Below are 20,573 nucleotides of genomic sequence, written 5' to 3'. Positions count from 1 at the left end.
GGATAAGGGACAGAAGGACCATCACTACTTCCTGGTGTCCTCTCCACATCCCCAAACTGAAGCTCTCATCTGTACTTTTCCCAGATTCACCGGCTGTCTCCAACTTCGGGTTCACTTAATAAGGCCAAGACGCCTTCAGTCACATTTTCATTATCTTCTATCCCATTTACAGGGTCTGTTTTTCCAAAGTGCGACTTTCCTCACCTAGCCATTGTCTTGCCATGCTCGTGCCTGCCTAATCACTCCCCCCTACCCAACACAGCACTTAGCATTGTTTATTCCCAAACTCAGGCATATGTCCCAAAACCAGGCATAAGGGCAGGAGGCGTTCTCTTCACCGCTCAAGGTCCAATCTTCTCAGACCCTCCCACTCCTTCAGGCCTCAGGAACCGTGTATGGGCTGTTACTAGGCACACTCTGGGGATTAAGGATGATTCCCCACTCCACAACCTAACGCGAGTCTGCGGGGTCTCCGGCCCCCCTTTCCTAGTGCCATGCCAGGTTTCTCATCACGTGGCCTGAGCAGCTAGCCTGAGATTGGCTTCTTTGCGCCGCTTATTGAGGTACCGCCGGATGGGGTCCGGAGCCCCCTTCACGTGACAATGGAACGCCGCAGCGGCTCCAGTCTGCTTGCAACTGGGCCGTTTCCGGTTTACCCGAGAACGGGCGTGCCCTTTCCTTACACGGCTTCGGATCCGGCTGTCGATTGGTTAGCTCCCGCTTCGCTCCTCCCCCAACAGGAGGCGGGGCAAATCGGGCCAACTGAGGGTCGGAATTGGCTGGTTTTGGAAACTCGGTAGTCCAGCTTCTGTCACGTGGTGTACGCTGTTTTCTCATCACGTAGCTGCCGCCCAGGTAAGAAGAGGCCACTCTTCCTGGGTTTGGGGTCCTTTTTCAGCGTTACTGTGGTCTCTGATATTCAACCGCTCTTTACCAGTGTAGGCTGCATGAGGGAGGTGCGGGCTACCGCAGTCCTGCTCGGCGGAGGGGTGAGTGACCGGCCCTGCCCCTTCCGGTCCTCGGAGCTGGTACACCACCCGCTCCCCAAATCCCACAGGTCAGCTCCTGAGGACGAAATTAAAACCAAGCCTTAGCCTTAATTTTTCAGGTTTCTCTCTCAGCTTCAGGGACCTTTATCTTTGGGGTGCAAAAGAGGGAGGGCAGGGCCTGTGTCTGTCCAAGCGAAGGGTTTCTGGAGTTTAATTTCCTGGAGCATTTGTAGGGAGACAACGAATTCACTTTCTGCTACTAGGCTGCTGTGCTTCTGTCACTTCTTTGCATGCCGGCGCTATTGCCTGTGGCCTCCCGCCTTCAGTTGCTACCCCGAGCCTTGCTGTCCATGGCTTCGGGAAACTCCCTGTCCCAGGCCTCGTCATCCTCTAGCTCCGGCTATGTTCCGGGCTCAGTATCTGCAGCGTTTGTCACCTGCCCCAACGAGACGGTCGCCAAGGAGATCGCCAGGTGGGGAACCCAGTGTGAAGAGAGGATGATCGTGAACGAAGGTTGGGGTTGGGGGAGAAGGGTGCCTTCCCGCGGCTTCCTGCCTGCTTCAGATTTGGAAACCTGTCTCTGAGCTGGCAGTCCAGGTCATGGGATGCTCTGAATGGGGCTGTCTCTTCACCTTCAGGGCTGTGGTGGAGAAGCGCCTGGCAGCCTGCGTCAACGTTATTCCTCAGATTACATCCATGTAAGTCATAGAAGTTGTGGTGTTAACATAACTTGAGGGGCTGACTGGCAGTCTATTTCCTTGGGTAAAATCTGCTCCCACAACACTCTCTCCCTGACTTTTTCAGCTATGAGTGGAAAGGAAAGATCGAGGAGGACAGTGAGGTGCTGATGGTGAGAAATATTTCCCCACTCCACAAAATCTCAATTCCCTGATCCCTTTGACCTCTATCCCTCATCTGAGGTCCTGAAATCAGCCCTACCCCTTGAATCAACCATGTTTGTCTTCATCCTTTAGATGATTAAAACCCAAAGTTCCTTGGTTCCAGCTTTGACAGATTTTGTTCGGTAAGAACTTTGAGATAGGTGGGGTGAGGGTGTGTACTGTGGGGTGGGACTTGCTGGGCAGTCTGCCATGGTGAGCTCCTTTGGGTAAATCTTTGAGTGACCCTCCCCCCCATCTTTTTCACAGCTCTGTGCACCCTTATGAAGTGGCTGAGGTGATTGCATTGCCTGTGGAGCAGGGAAACTTCCCGTACCTGCACTGGGTGCACCAGGTTACAAAGTCAGTTTCTGACTAGTGTAGTCCCACCATGATGAGCCCTGTTCCTGCCATGTTCCTCATATACTTCAATGCCCTCTGACTTCCAGGTGATGACTAGGTCCCTAATAAATCCTACCTTTGGTTCTTTCTTTTGTCTTTTCTTGTCATGTATGTGAATTTTGTTGGAAAGATTAGAGGTGCTTCTAGTGCCTGTTTTTTTATCTTTCAGAATGAGTCAGAGCTGCCAGATTTGTTTAACTTTATTTCAGTCATACAGAGTCTGGGATCCTTTATCATCCCTCCCCTCCTCAGTCTCCATCCCCAGGGGTTAAATAATTTTAAAAAATATTTTAAAAGCTGTAACAAAATAACATCAAAGAAAATGGGAAGAGGGATGGAAGGGTCAGGAATCATGAAAGGAGTAGAGAAGAGCGAGCCTCTTCTACCCCCCACCCTCCACCTGGATTCCGCCTAGGCAGTAGGGAGAACTATCCCCTACCTCCCCAGGTACATCCCAGCTATAGATGAGGTCAGAGGTCAGGGTATGAAAGTGCCGGTGTGTGTGAATGGGAAGGTGGACAGAGGCAGGCAGTTCAGAAGATGCCCCCACCTCCCCACTCAACCAGATACTGCACAGAACCATCAGGCCGTACTCTCCGAGCAAGGACCCTGACCGGGTCCCCTCGAGACAGATAACCAACCCCACCTCGGACTCCTCCCCCAGTCCCAGGAGACAAACTACGGCACAAGGGAGAAGAGGGTGCTGAGCGTCTAGGAAGACCTGAGGATGGGGATGAGACTGAGGAAGATGAGGCAGTCATCGAATGGGGGGTACTTTTAGGGATGTCTGTGGGGAAACCAATGTGAAGTTCCAGGGGTGACCTAGGGAGAAAAGGCAGTCATGAGTCTAGACAATAAGGAATGACCAGAAAAGGAGGCCATATGTGGATCAGAGGAATGAGGAAATGGTTGGAGGCTGAGGACCTTAAGATCACAGTTATAAAGGGGTATCATAGGTAAAGGTAGAACCTCACCTGTCTGGGGGTTCACCATCCCCAGAGGTCCCTGCGGTGCTGGCAGAAGGATGGAAGGAAGCGAACATCCGGATGGGACTGCTGGGGTTGGGGAGGGGGAAAGTCAGGATCTGAAGCAGGGGAACAGGATACTCTCCCCTTGAGAAAGGCAGAGCTCAAACACTACCAAGGAACCCCCATCCCAAGGATACTGGGGACCAGATATTGGTTCTAGAAGTCAGACAAGAAGTAGGTAACCAAGGGGGAGAGGGAAAGGAATTCTGGGTTAGGAAGTCCAGAAGATGTAGACAATTGGAGGAGAGGTTCTAATGGAGTATATCTGGTTGGAGAATGGGGGAGCACTGACCTGGGCAAGCAGCGGGCATCTGTAGGTCGGAAATTGTAGCCGCTGCTGCCCTGGTAACTCTGGTTAGGGCTGGGGGGTGGCGGAGACACTGAGGCCTAGAAGAAAGAGTAAAGGACTAAGTTATAATCTTTAATGCCTTCCCATTACCACTATTTGCCCCATGGGGTTCCCCCAGGTCCCTGTACCTGCAGTGCCCTCTGCAGACGAGCCCGCTCCCTCTGCTCCTGGGGCTCTGGCTGATTGTGCACTGCTGAAGGTGGCCCAAGCTCCTCCATCTTCCCCTTTTGCCTCCTCCTCAGGGGCTCTGGCTCCAGCCTCCGGCGCTTCCCCAGGGGACGTGAGACCCCTCCCCCAGGGCCCTGCCCTGAAGGGAAGCTGTAAGAGGCCTCCTTATCCCCCCAGCCCCCTCCCGGACACCCCAAAGACCTCCCATCTCCATACATATACCCCAGATTAATGCCTTGAGAATTTCCCCATGCCCCCTGGACCAGTGACCTGGTGAGGGCTCCATCTCCAGTAGGAGGCTCCACAGGAGGAGGGATCCGAGCATGAAGACCAAACAAGCATTTTCTCTTCTTAATCTCCCTCCCTGAAATGAAACTGGGGTGAGGAGAGAAATGATACAGGGTCAGTGCTGTAAAAAATGGCCCCTCTTCCGCCATTACTCAATCCTTTCCAGCGATGACCTTTCAGGTGGGTTGCAGTACCTCTCCCTCCCAGTCTTCCACATCCACATCTTCATCCTTTCTGAGTCTCCTTCAACTTACCGGTCCTTGTGGCTGTTGAGTGCAGAGAGGAGCTTGGAAGAACGTTCTCCCTTGGGGGTGTCTGAGAGCTGGGAGGTGAAGGAGGAAAAATGAGGTCAAAAGAGCAGTGATCCCTCTTGTCCCCTTTTCTTCACATCTCCTTGTTCCACCCTAACCGCTAAAGTTTCACTATCCCTTACCTCCCCAAGGAGCAAACTGTCCCAATTCTCAGAGGTGAAAGGGAGGATCTCACGGTCAAAATCAAAGTATTTTTTCTTACAGCAAACACTGAGGTGATAGAGGACAAGATGGGCCACATCCACCCTGGAGAAACGTTGAGTGTCAAAGTTGTGGAAGCATTACAAAGGCCAGGGGAGTCCTCCCAAGTGGGAGGCTAGGGCAGGTGGAGTGAAAGACAGGGTACTGAGAGAGGAGTTATGCTGAGGTCATGCCCAATCCAGCTCACCAGCGAAGCTGTAGCCTTCTGACCTTCTCAGGGCCCCCTCGACACACACAGCATTCAAACTCATAGAACCTGGATATGAGGAAGAAAGAGATGGGGTGAACTAGTGAGAAACTCTTCAGAGATTTAGAGAAGAATGAATTTGAGACAAGTGGGTGTGGAGGAACTGAGAGTATAAAGCAGAACAAGAGGGCTCCCTGGGCTTCTGAAGTGTCTGTTCTGGCCTCACCTGTCCCCATAGAGAAGGGGCTTGCTCAGACACTGGGTACAGGCCTCATGGAACCACTGCAAGCAGCTCCGGCACTGCAGCATTTTCAGGTTCCACCTGAGGGAGAACACAGGACTAGTAACCTCCAGACATTCTCTCCCTTAACTGCCCCAAATCCTACTTACCACCCACTCCCATGCCCTTCAGCACTCCCTAACCCTGTTCTTTCTCCTTCATTCCCCTGGGATCTCCTCTACCACCACATCCCATCACTCATTTCTCAACCCCCGCCTCTCATTACTCACTCCCCAGGACCACCACAGTAACAGTAGCTCTGCTGCCGGTTGCTCAGATGTCCAGCGTCCCAGTCCAGCCCCTTTAGTCCATATGGCAGAGACAGCTTCATGCCCAGCATGGCCCGGGCATAGGGGCCCTTCTTCAGTGCACCCCCCCTCTGCAGAGATAGAACAGGCAGTTCACCTCAGAGAAGTGGGGAGAAGAAAGGCTTAGAGGAGGCTGTGGGTAGGAGGCTCCCACAGAAAGGGCCTTTACCTTGGTGGCAATGGCAAAGACACATTGGCGGCAGACCCAGGATGTGCCCTCTCCCTCTCCAGGGGCTGGGGCCCTTGGAATGTGACAGTCCTGGTGATAAGCTGAAAAATGATATTATTGACAGGAGAGCATTTATTGCATTACAAACCTGCATGTGCTAGGTATTGGGATAGGAAGTCTAATCTATCCAATTTAATCCTTGATATGGTCCTGCTAGTGGGGAGGGTATTATCCTTATTTTACAGATGAGGGAACTGAGACTCCTAGAGGTTTAGGGACTTGCCCAAGGTCATATAGTTAAAAGGGAGTATCTGAACGACCCTCTGCCTACAAAGCTCACACATCTCCATTCCATGGCTACCTCTTTCTGTGTTGGAAGGGAATGAAGTTACAGAGTTGAGATTGGCCAGAGCACTGGCTTGTAGACTCAGGCCAGGACAGGTAGCATAAGGATCAGTGTTGGTGGTAAGGATCGGAGGCAGCCTGGAAGGTCCAGGGCAAGCTGGACCATTCAGGTGTCCAGCCATCTCACCGTGGCGACACTTCTCACAGCTGACCAGCCGGTTCCCAGGGACCACAGTCTCAGAGCGACAGACACAGCAGAGGAATTCCTCCCCAGGGAGGGCAGCTATGAGAAAACACAGTGTCAGGGGGCCTGTCCTTAAGACCCCTTCTGTACCCCAAGACAGGTTTCTGTCTTCCATGGGATGTAATACTCCCAGGCCGCTAGAGTCTCACCGGGGCTAATGTCTTTCCATAGAACCAGAAACTGGGAATCATCCTCAAACTGCACCAGACACACCTCTCGAGCACTGTCCACCTGGAATGGGTGAGCAGAAGATAAAATGGGAATCAGAACTGGATAAGGAGAATGGGAGAAAGGTGATAGGTGAATGACCAACATCTTACCTTCTTGATGGTCCCCAAGTATAGCAGCCCATCTGTCCATCTGGCCAGTACATCCTGACCCTCCCAAAGTCGAGGTCTGGGGCCTGAGGTGGGTGCAGGGGAAGTTGGGTCCCAAAGTGGGGGGGCACCAGAGCGGCTCAGCCGGGGGGGCTGTGCCATTGCATCCTGGGGGAGCCTAACCAGAAGTGAGATGAGAGGTTATGAAAGCTCAGAAACCTTTATTTTCTTTGCCTATTTTTCTGTCAAGGAGTCAAGCAGCTGTGCCCCCAGTCTCCAAATTCCTGAGACACCTGGATAGGAAACCACTCAGCACCTACTCCCAAGCTTCTTGACTCTAGCTCTCCCAACTCTGGTGACTGGCTCGCCTCTCCCTAACCACCTCCCCCCAACCTAGTTCTCTAGTTTCCCAGCTTCCAGAACTCCCTTGGGATATTATATCCTGGCCTTGAGATTTTAGCTTAAACGATGGGCAGAAGCAAAGATTACCACTTGGTTTTTACTATCATCGTTTCCTGCTGTTTAGAGGTATCATAATTGGGGTGCTGTTACCCAGAGATTTATTTTGGGAGCTTTCCTGAAGATGTTTTCCAGAGTAGAAACAGCTGCCTCCCTGGGCCCGCCCATCTCCTTCGGAACAATCATCCTGGTGCCAGGTTATGTCAGGTCACCCTCAAATTCGGGGTTCCCTGCCCTCGGGTTAGATAACTTCCCGAGTGCCCCGGGAGGGGGGCGTGTCCCAATCCTGGTCTCTACTCCCCATGACGGCAAGTCCAACAGGGGACTTGAGTCGGCCCACCCCAACCTAAAGCGAGGGCGGTGAGGTTCTCCCGCCGGCGCCCTGCGGGCCGACCCCCGATTTCCTGACCCACCCCCCCACGAGCGCCTCCCGCCGCCTCCTTACCAGTGACAGCTGGGGACACCGGGAGCCGGGCAGAGGCAGACGTGGGAGACTGAGGCGAACCCCCCCGCGCCAGGAGGGCACGTCTGGACGTCGGGGAGAGTGCAGGCAAAGGCCGGGGGGTCCTCAGGCCCAGCCCCTCCGTCCCGGCGGCTCTGGGGCGTATGACGCAGCAGCCAAAGCAGCGGCAGCGGCAGGAGGAGGCGGCGGGGGGAAGGAGGGGAGGGGAGGGGAGGGACAAACCGGCTCGGGGGGAGGGTGGTGGGAGGGGAGGGCTGGGAGAAGGAGGAGCCGGGGGGAGGGGGGCGGACACCACCTTACCCCACCTCCCTCACCTCCAAAAGGCCTGGAGGGTGCCGAGCCAGCGGCGGCCTTTCCGTGACTGGGGTTGTCGGTCGGACCCAGCGGGATAGGGAATCCCCGAAGCCCCTTCCTCCGAAGGGAGACCCGCCCCGGGGCAAGAGGGAATCCCGCCTCCGAACTGGCCCCCGCCCCATGCCACATCCGTTAACTGCCCCCCCCACCTCCTTGGTCATTCCAAGTCCCGCCCCCCAGCTCCGGTTCATGACCCCGCCTTCCATTCACCCTTCCCTTTGCCCCCACCACGCCCTCCTCCCTCCAGTGCCCCGCCCTCCTTTCCCGCCTTTGCCCCAGCTCCCCCTCCCGGTGGGAAGTTGCCCCCCTCCAACATCGCGCTTCTGCGCACGCGTGACCCCTCCCGCGCGCGGCACCTGGGAGGACCGACCCCTCCTTTCTGGGGCGGTGGCCGTTGGCGGTTGGCGCGAGGGACTCGGCGGGCGTGCGTCCCGCCCAGCGCTCCCAAGGCAAGGGCGCAGACCAAAAGGGCTAGTACCGAGGTTGTGACGCCGCGGAGAACCAGCCAATTGGCAGGCGGCAGGGCCAACCCCGGCCATTCGAACAGAAAAGCAGGGAAAGAGCGGGAGGAAAGAGCCAGCAGTTAGTGGGTGTGTCAGCCCCATCCTTGAGCGCGGGTTGCCACTTTTCCGGGGATAAAGGTGGCCTGTGGCAAGGGGTAAACAGACCTAATAGCTGTAGATAGCTAGTGGGCACACCTAGATGTGGACGACAGGGGAGGCTATGGGAGCTAAAGGCCACCTAGACTACAGGGGACGCTTGTCAGGGAGAAAAAGGCAGAGGCACTTCCCCTGCAAAATACATAAATGGCTGAGCAGAGTGGACAGATCACAGTTCCCATTATTTACAGATATGAAAAATATCTCTTTTCTTGGGCAAATGCTAATAATAAAGCCTTTATTAAAAAAAAATTTTTGTCTTTATTTAATAGGCCTAGGGAACAGTGCCCCCCCACCCCAATAAAGCATCCCTCAGCCCCCACCACCACTATCCCCACCCTCAGAGGGTCTGGATCCATCTTCATTTCCTGTTAGGCTGGGCAGTACCAATAACACACTGGTTCACCTGTGGGTTTAGACAGGATAAAGATCTCAGAGTAATCAAGAGGCTAGGTTTCCCAAGATGGCCTCCCAACCCCCAATATTAGGGCCCTGAAGGCAAGTTCAGGCTGGTCTCAGTTATGGTTAGTTCTCCTATGCCCACTAGGCACACTAGGTCTGGAAGAGGTGAAAAGTCCCAAGACAGGATGGAAGGCCTGCACAGGAGCAGAGAGAGCAGCTTTTATTTCTAGCAATACCATGGACTAGAGACCCCAAAGCCCTAGCACCGCTAATGCTTAATAAGCTAGATAAGAGTAACAACACTCATTTAGGAACCAAGGCTCCTTGCAAAATGAATGATTCCTAGTCTAGAGCAGAAAATGTACAAGATGAACCCAAAGAAAAGACTACTGGGGACCTGTCTAAAGGACACAGCCGACTTAAAGGAGCTCCCACTAGACAAAGATAGAGCAATTTGACTATCAGAGGACATAGAGCAAATACATAAGCATCTGTAAAATGATAACCCCTTGATAAAAACTCACTAGTTATTTTGGAAGTTGCCAGGTTATCAATTTAAAATACTTAAAATTGAAGCCAGCATTTATCCTGACTTTCCTATATACACTAAATTTCAGAGTAACCAAATAGATGGCAAGAGGAAGTAAGTTATAGAAGAACCTTGACTAATAAATATAGAACTAAGAAAATTTTAAAGATCACAATTTTAACACTCCCTAAGGAAGTAACAGACTTAGGGATGATCATTTGATAAAATCACTAGGTGAAAAATTAGGGAGTTTTTCAATGGATAGATCAGGCTGATAACACCCAAATCCAACAATCAATTTTTCTATCATTAAAAGCGCAACAAGAAGATAGTGATATGCAATAGAAAGTATACCACCCCCTCTAAGTTTTCTTGCTAAGAAATTTAAACCTGATTCAAATCTTATCAAGCCTCTAAACCTAAAATAACAAGACAACAATTACAGAAGAGGAAGCAACTAGCCCAAATCCGGAATATGGTTATTTTATAGGACAAATAACCCTATTTTGTCAATAAATAAATGCCATAAAATAGGGTGAGATTATAGATTAAAAGAAATTTAAAAAATAATTTCAACCATCAGAACAATCTATAAAAGCTATTTCTGAAATGATCGGGTAAAATTTAATATAAACTGGGTATTAGAAGATATTAAAGAGGTCATTTTGTTGAGTGTTAATGATATTGATATATCTTTAAGACAGCGAGGTAAATCCTGATCAAAGCAGAAGACCAGGTCAGGGTACTAAGGCAGTTGACTATTTACGCAGCAGCAACAAAGGCTAGCAGAAGAGCATACCTGATTAGAGACCCTAAATAAAGCCAGAACGCATTGTATGATCTATAGCCTTATGAAAATGAACAACCAGAGGAAAAAAATTACCCACCAGAGACAGACTGTAAAGAAGCTTTTTTACTTAGATCTGGTGGAGGGAATATAAGTCTGTCTCCTAGAGAAATCATAGCCATGGCCATGGCTGACCGTTGTCAGATTTGGAGCCTAAATTCACACCATCTGGAATGGTCTGAAAAACCTATAAGTCTTCTTTGATCCATCAATCCCATTTCAAAGAACTCTTCCCTAGCCTAGTTAGATGTAACCAAACACACAGAAATGACATTACATACAAGGTTAACCAACATGACCTTGTTTATAACAGAAAAAGAGTAGAAAACAATCCAAGTGCCTCATAAGAGAGAGCGGGTAGATAAATTTTGGTGCATCCACACAGTGGAGTCCTAGGCAGATATAAAAATAAAGGGGAATAATCTTGAGGTTGTTTTGTTCAGCAAAACAAAGTATAGAATAATATATACATAAAAGACAGAGATGTCTTTTATGTGAGGAGAATAAGTACATGAATATTGTTTATATTTGCAAAAGGAAACATTTGAAGAAAATGAGAAAAATAACAATTGGGGAAGATGGGGTGGAAAGGGATAATGCGGTTTTATATGTAGTTTTGACCTTTCAACTATTTTAAAAAACTTAATTAAAAATCCCCAAAAGCCAATAGTTAAAAAATGGATCTAAGTGGGTATGCCCAGCCAATATAAATCCTTTCTGGATGAATGTGCCCTTGGCCTGAAGGACAGAAGGGATTAGGATGGAGAAGCCCAGTCACCCAGGGGTCCTGACAGGGCCTGGGCTTGGTGGTAACCGCACCTTAGAGGCAAAGCGTAGGGAGTTGAGGGACTCAGAGACGTTCTCTTCTAGGGGGGAAATGTTCACAAACATGAGCCTGTGGAGAGACGACAGGGGGCCAAACCCCAGCATCAGTGGCTGCGTGGAGCCTGGATCAGTTCTCCACTATTTCCCTTTTCCCACCCTTGACTCCAACATTACAGTTCTAACCCCTTCCACCTGTCCCTTTCACTCACATCTTAGCACTGCCACCCAGAGAGTTTTGCAGTAAGTAGGTGAGCTTGCTGTTCCGGTATGGCACGTGGGATTCCTAGAAGGTTGAGGGGGACAGGTGATTAGCATGGGATAGGGTATGGCATGGTCAGCCCCAAGACCCACCTGCTGCAACCCCATTCCCACCTTATTACTCAAGGCCATGATGACCAGCCCCAGAGTGGACAAGCTGCTGTTAATGGCCTGTGTTTCCCGAAGACGTTCGCGCTCCTCAGGTCCGAGAGCTAAGCCAGGGTCAAGTCGCTCACTCCCAGCCAAGTCCACAAGGTTGAGGGGGGCCCCACACTGTAGGCCTCGTCCAGCATGCTCTCCAGAGATCTGCAGCTGGAACACACTGTGGCTGCGTGATGACCGCTCGTTCTGGGCTGTGCGGGCTACAGCTCGGTTTTGGCGGGCAAGATAAAGCAGGGCCTCCACCTAGGAATGGAGAACAAGGGGCAAAGGCAGGCAGGAAGTCAGTACATAGCGGCGTCAGGTACGGCAAAGAACAAGAGTCAGCAGCTGCCATCTTGGAGCCTTCTTTCTAGCCAGTGAAGAGACAACTAAGCAAAATATACATTTCTGACAGTACTAAGGAATAAAATAAAACAGAAAAATAAGGGCTCTCTGGTTCTATCAAGGCAGATCTTACAGCCCACCAGCCAAAACTAAATATGGCAACCAATCCTCATATTTTACCTTTCCTTCATCCTTCAACTTTTTCCTGTTCCTTTCTCTATCTACTTCCATCTCTGTCATCCTGCCCACTCTTCCCCATTTTCCAGTCCCAGTGCCCATCGGTGCTTACTTCTTTTTCACAGGAGACAGGAACATATCGGGCATTGGTGACAGTAAGCTCCTCACTACCTGGACCTGCCCGGCGAATCTCACATTCACCCCCCTGGGCCTTCCGGGTCCCAGTGGCCAGCAGGTCTCGAACAGTCTCATTGTAGATCTCTACGTAGCTTGCCACAAAGCTATAGGTCCAGCCCTGGCTGCTCAGCTCTTGGGCCACAGAGAACAGGTGCCGCAGGGCCCGAGGGATCAGCCCCTCCTCCTGGGGGTCTGCCCCAGGCCCACCCTCCATGGTGAAGGTCTTGCCACTCCCTGTCTGGCCATAGGCAAAGATGCAAACTGGGTAGCCATCCAATGCTGACTGGACAAGCATGGCAATCTCCTCAAACACTTCGTCCTGTCCACTCCCTGGTGGGAATATCCGGTCAAAAGAGAAGTCATGGCGGGTGGGGGGAGCTGGTGCCCCACTCAGGGTCCCACGTCGCTCATCAGACCGGAAGAGGCTGAGATGGGTTGGAGGATCAGAGGGCCCACCAGGGCCAGAGGGAAACAGGAGGAAGCCAGGGGTTGGGGTGGGCTCCCCTGGAAGGACAGGGCGGACCCGGCAGAACACACGGATGTTGCCTTTGAGCTCCTGTAGCTGGTTGTGTAGTCGCCGGCGTTCCATCTCTAGACCATGAAGACGTTCTCCCCGCTCAGCCAATAAGGCTGCCTGGGCTGCAGCTTCCTGGCGCAGAGATGCCACCTCTGCTCGGCTGCCTGACAGAGCTGCTTCTGATGCCTGCAGCCTCCTCTGCCCAGAACAGAACAGACATAGAGTGCAAAATGCAACCAAGAATAAGAACAAATCATGATGGGGTGGTGGGAAGAGGTAGGGTAGTCCCAGCCTCCAAGGACTTCACAGTCTGGTAAAGAAAGAGATTAAGAGAATAGGAATCATGGTATTAGAATAGGGAGTGCTACAGGCATATCCACAAATAAAGAAGGTGGTATCTAGGCTGACACCCCAAAGTACAGGAGCAAACCAAAGGATGGATGGAGTACAGAAAAAACATTCCACAAAGAGGGAAGTGCATATGCAAAATGCCCTGAAACAAGAATTGAATCATTTGAGAGACTGCAAGTAATTCAATCTAGCTGGTGCTCACCAAGGAGTGGAATGGATGTAAGAGAGAGAGAGAATGCATGGGGACTTTTGATCAGGAAGGCAGCAAGAGAGGTGGATGAGGAGTAGGGAACATAAAGATAAGGGGAACTATGAAAACAGAGACAAGGATAGGGAGAAGTGGGACAGAAAGCTACACATGGGTGGTCTGGGGTGGGAAGGGTAGAGGACAGGGGTGTGCTGCTGGAAAGAGGAAGTCCAGGATTCTAAGCCCAAACCTGGAAAGGAGGGTCACTTATGATGACACACCAAGCCTTACCTCCTGCTCTTCCAGGAGGGTGGCCAGTCTCCTCCGCTCCTCCTGAAATCCTAACTGTTCTTTCTGGAGCTCTTGCACCAAGCCCTCCTGTGTGCCCAGCCGCTCCTCCAGCTCCAGGACATGGGTACTCAGGTTTTCCAGTTCCTGTTGGCCCTGCTCGGCCTGGGCCTGTACCCTGGCCAACTCCCCTTCTAGTGTCCTGCGCTCTATTCCGAGTGCTGTGGCCTGCTGCTGGGCCTCCTGGAGCTGGGACCGTAGCTGTTGATTCTCCTGGTCCAAAGTCTGAGTCTTCTCACGGCAGCACTTCAGTTCTGCATTTAGGTCACATATCTGACCCTTTAAGTCCCAGGCTGGACGTTTGCTGGGTTTCTTCACTCCTAGCTTGGGAGGAGCAGCTGCTGCTAAGATGGGCAAAGAAAGGACAAAGATAAAGGAAGTATTGGTTTTCTGTCTTTCCTCCTTGCTAGCCTTTAGTGCCTCCACACCTGATGCTACAACTCCTTCTCCTTCAGACAGGGAAGAGACCAAATGGATTCTTCTGGGTGCTTACCACCTCTTCTTCCCTATCCCAGCCTCACCCAATGCTTGTGTTTGTCACCTACTGCAAGGCTTCTGGGCAGGAACAGCAGGGCCTGACTTCTGATTCTTCAACACTAGAAAATTGAGGAGTTGACATAGGAATTATAGCACCAGTATCCTTCTACCTCCACAATATTCCCTTTATACAAACACCAAATCCCTTTCCAGCCCCAGCACTTAAAGTCTAATTACCTGTGGCAACAGCTGTAGAACATCGGGGTCCTGTCTTCTTGGGAACTTTTGGAGCTGTCAGGAGATGGGAGAGGGGAAAAAGTAGAATAATCACTCCCAGGGTGGCAATGTACTCTGGCTGAGCCAGGGACAGAAGAATTGCCTTTTCTGAGGATTAGGAATATAACTTTCCTCTTCCCCTAAGACTAGTTGGCTCCTAAACATATCCTTCCTAGGACTTGAAATTACTGAACATGCCAAGAAACAAGTTGGACCAAGATTAACAAAAAGAGCAGAGGGACAGAATGATGTGTAAAGTATGCTACATTGTGTGAAAAAATATTGGGGAACATGTCTGTATTTGCTTGAATACCCATAAAATGAATATCTCTGGAAGAACACACATTTGCCCCTAGGAGGGGGAACTGGGTGGCTGGGGACAGAAATAGGAGTGAGACTTTTCAAAAGTATAAAAACTTTTGTGCCTTTGGAATTCTGAAACAAGTGAAATGTATTACCTACTCAAAACAAGCTAAAATTGAAAGACAAGAAGAAAGTGAGTTGAAGAGCATTGGTCTCTGTCCACCCCTAGAGCCCACCTGAAATCTGGCCTTGTGTCTGTGGCACTGTGGTGAGGGCCGGTGCTCTGGGATGGGATGAGGCAAATTTGGTTGCTGTGCCTAAGCCGCGTGTCCTTTTCTAGGGAAAGACGGACAGGGTTCATAGTTATCTCTCTCTCTCTCTCTCTCTCTCTCTCTCACACACACACACACACACACACACACACACACACACGCACTACACAGCCTTCCAAACCCAGCGTACCTTTTTAGGTTCCAAGGCATCCTCCATCTGGTCAGGCCCCCTCTTCAATCTGCTTCCTGGGAGAGGCAGCCGGGAAGGAGCCTTGACCAGGGGTCTCTTCAACTCTATATTTCCCTTCACTTCCAACAAAGGGGACCTCTGCTGGGAAAAGAGTGACACTTAAGACAATACCCTGGAGCCCAAATGTCCAAAGAACTCCCCTTTTGGGTCCCCTAGCCTAATTCTCAATATCACCACCAATAAGCATTAATGAGTACCTCCTGTGCCACAGATTATGTGCCAGCCGGAAAGCATGGAGAGAAGTGGGACACAATGCAAAAGTGGAAGCAATCTCTAAGGGAGAAGTTGGATGGATGTTGGACTTCAGCTAACTCTAGGGGTACTACTTAAACAAGCAGAGAGACATGGACACTCCTTTTAGAAGGCAAAAACTCAAACACACACATGGTATGGCTGTGAAACCAATAGGCCCTTTTAGCTAGAGCTGAGAATAACAAGGGAGTGGAAGATAGGTAAGGCTGAAGACTGGGTTGGAGGAGCAGGTAACATTAGAAACTGTTTTAAATGCTTTACCTGTATCAATTTAATCCTCACAGCAGCCCAGAAGAGGTGCTATGTTAGCTTCATTTTGCAGAGGAGGAAAAAGAAGGAAGGCACTGAGAGGTAAAAATACCTTGTCGAAGATCATAAGCCAGTAAAAGGCAAAGCCAGGGTTAGAATCTAGACAGTCTGTTCTGGAGGCCATGTTTTTAATCACTAGATCACAATGCCTAGTAGGGCTTTGATGCCAAGCTCAAGAGTTTAGGTTTAAGCCTGCATACATGGAGAGCCAGACAGTTTCTGATTAGGCATGTAAAAAATATGCAAAAGAGCCTATTATAAAGAATAAGTGTAAGCAGGCTGACTTGCATGGGGAAGACTAGGAAGTAGCATGACCACTTTGGAAACCACTGAAGTAGAGGTATGAAGTGGGGGCAGTGCAATTCAGTGCCCGGGGATTATGCCCACCTCATGGTTACTAATCATTCTGGTTTGACCAGAACTAAGGGGTTTCTTAGGACAGAGGAATTTCAGAGCTGAAACCAGGTCATTCCCATGCAAACTAAGACAATTAAGTCATCCTACTCCTATCCCACCATCAGGAAAGCACTATGTATAGGTCAACTTTTGATTTTCACTATAGGTAACTTTTAATTCCAAGACCAGTCTCTCTCAGCCCTTCAGTTTACTTCATTCATTCAATGTTTACTAAGTGCCTGTTATGTGCCAGGAAATGAGCAGGGTTCTGGAGTAACAGGCATGGTCTGTGCTTGCAAGATGCTCACAAGACAGTGGGGAACAGAAGCACTGAAAGAGATGTTAAAACTTAAGTGATATAATAAAAGGATCCCAGAGGAGGGGGTGGGCATTTCGTTGAGATGGGGAGAGCGTCAGAGAACACTTCTTAAAAAGTATTTTTAGGCCAAGACTTGAAGACAAGAAAGAATTGGCTTGATGGGTTCGGACCAAGAACATTCCAGGCAAAAAGCAAAGAAGAGTACATTTAAGGAATGACAAATTGTTCTGTTCAGCTAAACACAGGGAACTGCATAGAAAGTGGAGAGATGAGAACAGAGGCAGAAAGGGAAAAGACTGTGGCTGTCAGTATGTCATGCTAAGAGTATGGAGTTTTACTGAAGGCAAGAGGGACCTTGATGACTTTTAGTCAGTTGAATAATATGACTGGATTTGTACTGAAAAGGTAAACTGTGAGTATAATGTGAAGAATGACTAGAAGAAGAAGATGAAGGGTAGTGAAGGCAGAGAGACTGCATCATTCCTTCATTTAACCATTCAACAAGGAATTTTTCCACTAAGATTTGTTGAAAGACTGCTCTGTAACATTGTTTTAGGTATTTGAAAGTAATGGACATAAATCCCTGCCTTCCCAGAGCTTACTTTCTAAGGCAGCCTTTCTAAACTGGCGTATCACAAGATAACTAAGTTCTACAGAAAACACTTTTCTCAATTCTCCCATGGATGTATACAGCTCTTAACATTCTAGGTGCTTAAGAGAGAAGTTAATTCACTAACTAGAAAGGATGCTTTGAAGCATTAGAGCTTAATTCCTATGGAATTCAGTTGAGAGGAGTTGTTCTAAAAGTTTAAGGGCTAAGTAAAAATCCATCTGAGAGAAGGCCGAATTACATGAGACCAAGTTCAGTAGTCGACTCCCGCTCCAAGATGCCCTACCCTCACACACCCTACCACTAGCCCTGGGGAACACTTCCAAGACTCCCAGTGGATGCCTGAAACTGGACAGTATCAAACCCTTATATGTACTATGTTTTTTTCCTATGCATACATACCTATGATAAAGTTTAATTAAGAGATTAACAACCATAATTAATAGAACAATTTTAACAATATAACGTAATAAAAGTTATGTGAATGGTTTTGGGGTCATTATTAAGTAAAATAAGGGTTACTTGAAAACAAGCACTGTGATACTGTAACAGTCGATCTGAAAACTGAGATGGCTACCAAGTGAATAACAGCTGGGTAGCATATACACTGCAGATACACTGAACAAAGGATTGATTCATGTCCTAGGCTGTACAGAACAGGTAGGCATGAAAAGGTTGGTATACAATTTAAAACTCATAAATTTCTGGAATTTTCCATTTAATATGTGACCATGAGTAACTGAAACCACTGAAAGTAAAAGCTCAGATAAGGGGGACCACTGTATAGACCTAACTGGGAGCTGATAGTGAGCAGGCAGTGAGGGAAATAGAGGAGTCTAGGCTGACTTCAAGGAGCCTGCCATAGTTCTCTAAATCAGGATCACAAGAGGAAGAGCTAGTTCTGTTTCCTTTCGTTTTCTAACTAAACTTTTCATGTCAAAATGATTGTAGATTCACATGCAGTTGTAAGAAATAATATGGAAAGATCTGAGAGTGCCTGAGGGCAAGTTTTGGAAGCTTGGCTTTGGGCAAGTGAGTTTGAACTACCTGTGATACAGAGACATATTTAAGGATGTTCACAGAGCATCACTATAGAGAAAACTGAAACAACTTGATACCCTGGCATCTGAAATTTTAATTTGATTTGTTGGAAAGAAAGGAAGTGGCATTTTCCCCCCTGCTACCTGCAGAAATGTGCACAAAGAATGCTTATTTTAATTTAGTTTAATCAGTTTAATGTAGTATGAAAACCAAATTTTTAAGTATTCTGAGATCAAACACTGATTTTTTAAATAACGTGCTCTTCATTCGCTCTACACTACCATAGTGGATCTATTGAAAACCTACCTCCCTGGAATGTGTGGGTTCAGAAAATGTGTTCTAACGTTTATTCAGGGCAATTCCAAAGAGTACAGTATTTTTTTCCCCATCTATAAAGCTAGACGCGATGACTTCCAACTTTCCACAATAAGCTAAGGACTTAACCTACATAAACAGATATTCATCCAACCCCTCCTATACCCACTTCTCTGCTCTGCTCTGCTCCTAAGGCAACTTCTCCACATGTGCACCAGATCCCATCTCCTCACCTATTCAGCACCACCAACTTTTCACACTCTACTGGATCATTCTAATTAGTATACTACACATGCTATTATTTCCTCCAACCCAAAAGAGTTTTTTGACGCATTTTCTTTGTTGCCTTCTGCAGCAAAATTCCTCAAAACTGCTGCCTATATCAAATTCACTGTGTCCAATTTCTCTCCAAAACCCATCCCAATCAGGCTTTCGCTCAGGGGCGCGCCGACCTTCGCCCTCCCGGCAGGCTGGATCAAGGGCAGCCGGGAGCCAAGGGCTTGTCAGCATCGGAGGCGGCAGGCCGTCGTCCCTGCTCCCCGGGGCAGAAGACCCGCACCGGCCCCTACTCACTTGCGGCTCCATGTCCAGCTCCGTGCCACACTTGCCGGGGTGGGGGGATGTGCAATGGATGAGGACAGGGAGCGGGGACTCCCTAGACCCGCGTTCTCTCGCCCGCCCGCGACACAGCACGCGCGCTCGAGGTTCCAGAGGCCACCAACACGACGCCACACCCGCCACTTTTGAATTCCAACGGCTGCCACCCCACTCACCTCGCTCCGCACTCAGGGACCAATAGTCGCCGTCGCCACAACCGAGGGCCAATCGCAGCGCCCTCCGCCTCCCAAGGCCACACCCCGCCCAGCCGGTGTCTTCTCTTTCCAGCTTCGCTGGCGTTCAGGAGGCAGGCCGGTTAGTCACACTTCCTCTGTCATCCACCCCTCCTTAGCAGTAGTCCGCTGAACTTCCGCTCGGCTCTCGACGCCGCGCGCTACGTCAGAAGATCCCTAAACACGCCACACAGACGTAACTGCAGTGGGGGCGGGTCGCTGGAGGAGAGGAATCACGCGTGCGCAAGCTAGGACACGGGCCGGGCGAGGGACAGTACGGGCGCCCCCTAGCGTCTACAGGAGGGCGCGCGGCCGTTAACCCTGACTGGATTGCGGCGTCTCCGCCGAGTTTAACTGGCCCGGAAGTGGGAACTGGCGCCCTCATGTGAGTGAGAGAGTGGTCGCATCTCCCAGGTCATTTTGGCATATCTCACCGAATTTAGGGACCTTGGTTGCAGCTTGGCGCTCCATGGCATTCCGATAGTGGGGATTCGAGGCTCAGGAGAGGAGGATTTTTCTCTGTAGCCTCCTCCTCACCATACCTCCTCCATACCTGGGCGCCGTTATTGATGCTGGAGAACTGGTTTAGGACCTTTGAAGCCTCGAACCCACGGAGAGTATGCTGCTTCCATTTGTGGAGTGTTTTATAGTTTTCATACTATCTGCATATGCATTGTCTCAGTTTAATAATAAATTCACTGAGCTCTTACTAATATGTCAAGTGCTTCGCAGGCCTTATCTGTAAGCTAGATGAAAGTTTAGAAAGGTTAAGTATGTTAACCTATAAAAAAGACTAGTTGAAGCAAAGCATCTATTTGGACTATAAGACTTGTAATTCTGGAAGTAGAGATTCAGGCAGAAATCCAAGTAGTATCTTAATTACAGGGTGAAAACAAGAGTTTTTATGAGAGAAAAGCAGTAATTACATGAAAAAAAGAAAAAATCCTGTTGGTGCTGACAAGCTGAGCTACTTGGCTGTACACAAGGAGTTACTAATTGAATCTTCAGATAGAAGATCTGTAACCATCAGTTCTTGGGATCAGGGTCTCTGCTTTCCTGCTGACTTTACAAACAATTGTTTGTAAGCAACTGTGATTTAGCCCAGTTTGAAGTTTCATGGAACAGGATGGGCAATGCAGTTCCTCTAGAATGGCTGTTCTGGTTCCATTTTATTTATTTTTTACTTTTAATTTTTTAAGTTTATTGGGGTAACATTGGTTAATACAATTATATAATCTTCAGGTGTACATTATAATTTGACATCTATATATTCTATTGTGTGATTACCACCTAGAGTCCAGTTTCTTTTAGCTACCATATATTTGATCCGCTTTACCCACTTCACACTCCCCAAACCACTTATGTTTGACCCCCTTTACCCTGTCTACCTCTTCCCTCCTTCCCCACCCCCTACCCTCTG

The 20,573-nt window shown here is 49.3% G+C and overlaps 3 protein-coding genes across 14 annotated transcripts; 1 reads left to right on the top strand and 2 right to left on the bottom strand.

Annotated features, from left to right (window-relative positions):
• The first annotated feature begins 745 nt into the window (after positions 1 to 745).
• Positions 746 to 2,363, top strand: CUTA (cutA divalent cation tolerance homolog). 6 transcript variants are annotated; one of them, XM_016146978.2, is made up of 7 exons: positions 751 to 855; positions 938 to 989; positions 1,253 to 1,461; positions 1,628 to 1,687; positions 1,794 to 1,839; positions 1,964 to 2,013; positions 2,138 to 2,363. In XM_016146978.2, the coding sequence occupies exons 2-7, from the start codon at positions 948 to 950 to the stop codon at positions 2,244 to 2,246; spliced, it is 516 nt and encodes a 171-aa protein (XP_016002464.1). In that variant the 5' UTR covers positions 751 to 855; positions 938 to 947; the 3' UTR covers positions 2,247 to 2,363. The 6 variants fall into 6 exon arrangements, with proteins under 6 accessions (XP_016002472.1, XP_016002464.1, XP_016002470.1 ...); XM_016146981.2 differs by having other exon boundaries at positions 777 to 855; positions 943 to 989; XM_016146986.2 differs by lacking the exon at positions 1,253 to 1,461 and having other exon boundaries at positions 746 to 855; positions 938 to 1,057.
• An 88-nt stretch (positions 2,364 to 2,451) lies between these two features.
• Positions 2,452 to 7,581, bottom strand: PHF1 (PHD finger protein 1). Of its 4 annotated transcripts, none has more exons than XM_016146977.2 (15): positions 7,369 to 7,581; positions 6,468 to 6,642; positions 6,297 to 6,378; positions 6,091 to 6,186; positions 5,559 to 5,659; positions 5,312 to 5,460; positions 5,028 to 5,123; positions 4,802 to 4,870; positions 4,536 to 4,659; positions 4,357 to 4,424; positions 4,085 to 4,189; positions 3,775 to 3,964; positions 3,590 to 3,684; positions 3,244 to 3,321; positions 2,452 to 3,091 (listed from the first exon to the last, which is right to left on the bottom strand). In XM_016146977.2, the coding sequence occupies exons 2-15, from the start codon at positions 6,624 to 6,626 to the stop codon at positions 2,803 to 2,805; spliced, it is 1,701 nt and encodes a 566-aa protein (XP_016002463.1). In that variant the 5' UTR covers positions 6,627 to 6,642; positions 7,369 to 7,581; the 3' UTR covers positions 2,452 to 2,802. The 4 variants fall into 4 exon arrangements, with proteins under 4 accessions (XP_016002463.1, XP_016002462.1, XP_036094697.1 ...); XM_016146976.2 differs by having other exon boundaries at positions 3,244 to 3,324; positions 7,369 to 7,580; XM_036238804.1 differs by lacking the exon at positions 3,244 to 3,321.
• Positions 7,582 to 8,675: 1,094 nt separating this feature from the next.
• On the bottom strand, positions 8,676 to 19,234 carry KIFC1 (kinesin family member C1). Of its 4 annotated transcripts, none has more exons than XM_016146992.2 (11): positions 19,097 to 19,234; positions 15,022 to 15,159; positions 14,796 to 14,895; positions 14,218 to 14,271; positions 14,049 to 14,099; positions 13,447 to 13,847; positions 12,036 to 12,815; positions 11,375 to 11,665; positions 11,212 to 11,285; positions 10,997 to 11,072; positions 8,676 to 8,805 (listed from the first exon to the last, which is right to left on the bottom strand). In XM_016146992.2, the coding sequence occupies exons 2-11, from the start codon at positions 15,046 to 15,048 to the stop codon at positions 8,761 to 8,763; spliced, it is 1,899 nt and encodes a 632-aa protein (XP_016002478.1). In that variant the 5' UTR covers positions 15,049 to 15,159; positions 19,097 to 19,234; the 3' UTR covers positions 8,676 to 8,760. The 4 variants fall into 4 exon arrangements, with proteins under 4 accessions (XP_016002478.1, XP_016002474.1, XP_016002477.1 ...); XM_016146988.2 differs by lacking the exon at positions 19,097 to 19,234 and adding an exon at positions 18,897 to 19,073 and having other exon boundaries at positions 15,022 to 15,162; XM_016146991.2 differs by lacking the exon at positions 19,097 to 19,234 and adding an exon at positions 18,897 to 19,073 and having other exon boundaries at positions 13,447 to 13,844; positions 15,022 to 15,162.
• Positions 19,235 to 20,573: the final 1,339 nt, after the last annotated feature.

This window comes from Rousettus aegyptiacus, unplaced genomic scaffold, assembly GCF_014176215.1.
Source record: "Rousettus aegyptiacus isolate mRouAeg1 unplaced genomic scaffold, mRouAeg1.p scaffold_m13_p_1, whole genome shotgun sequence".
Classification (NCBI taxonomy): domain Eukaryota; kingdom Metazoa; phylum Chordata; class Mammalia; order Chiroptera; family Pteropodidae; genus Rousettus; species Rousettus aegyptiacus.
Note: the sequence above shows the minus strand (reverse complement) of the source record. Positions and strands in the feature narration are given on the sequence as shown.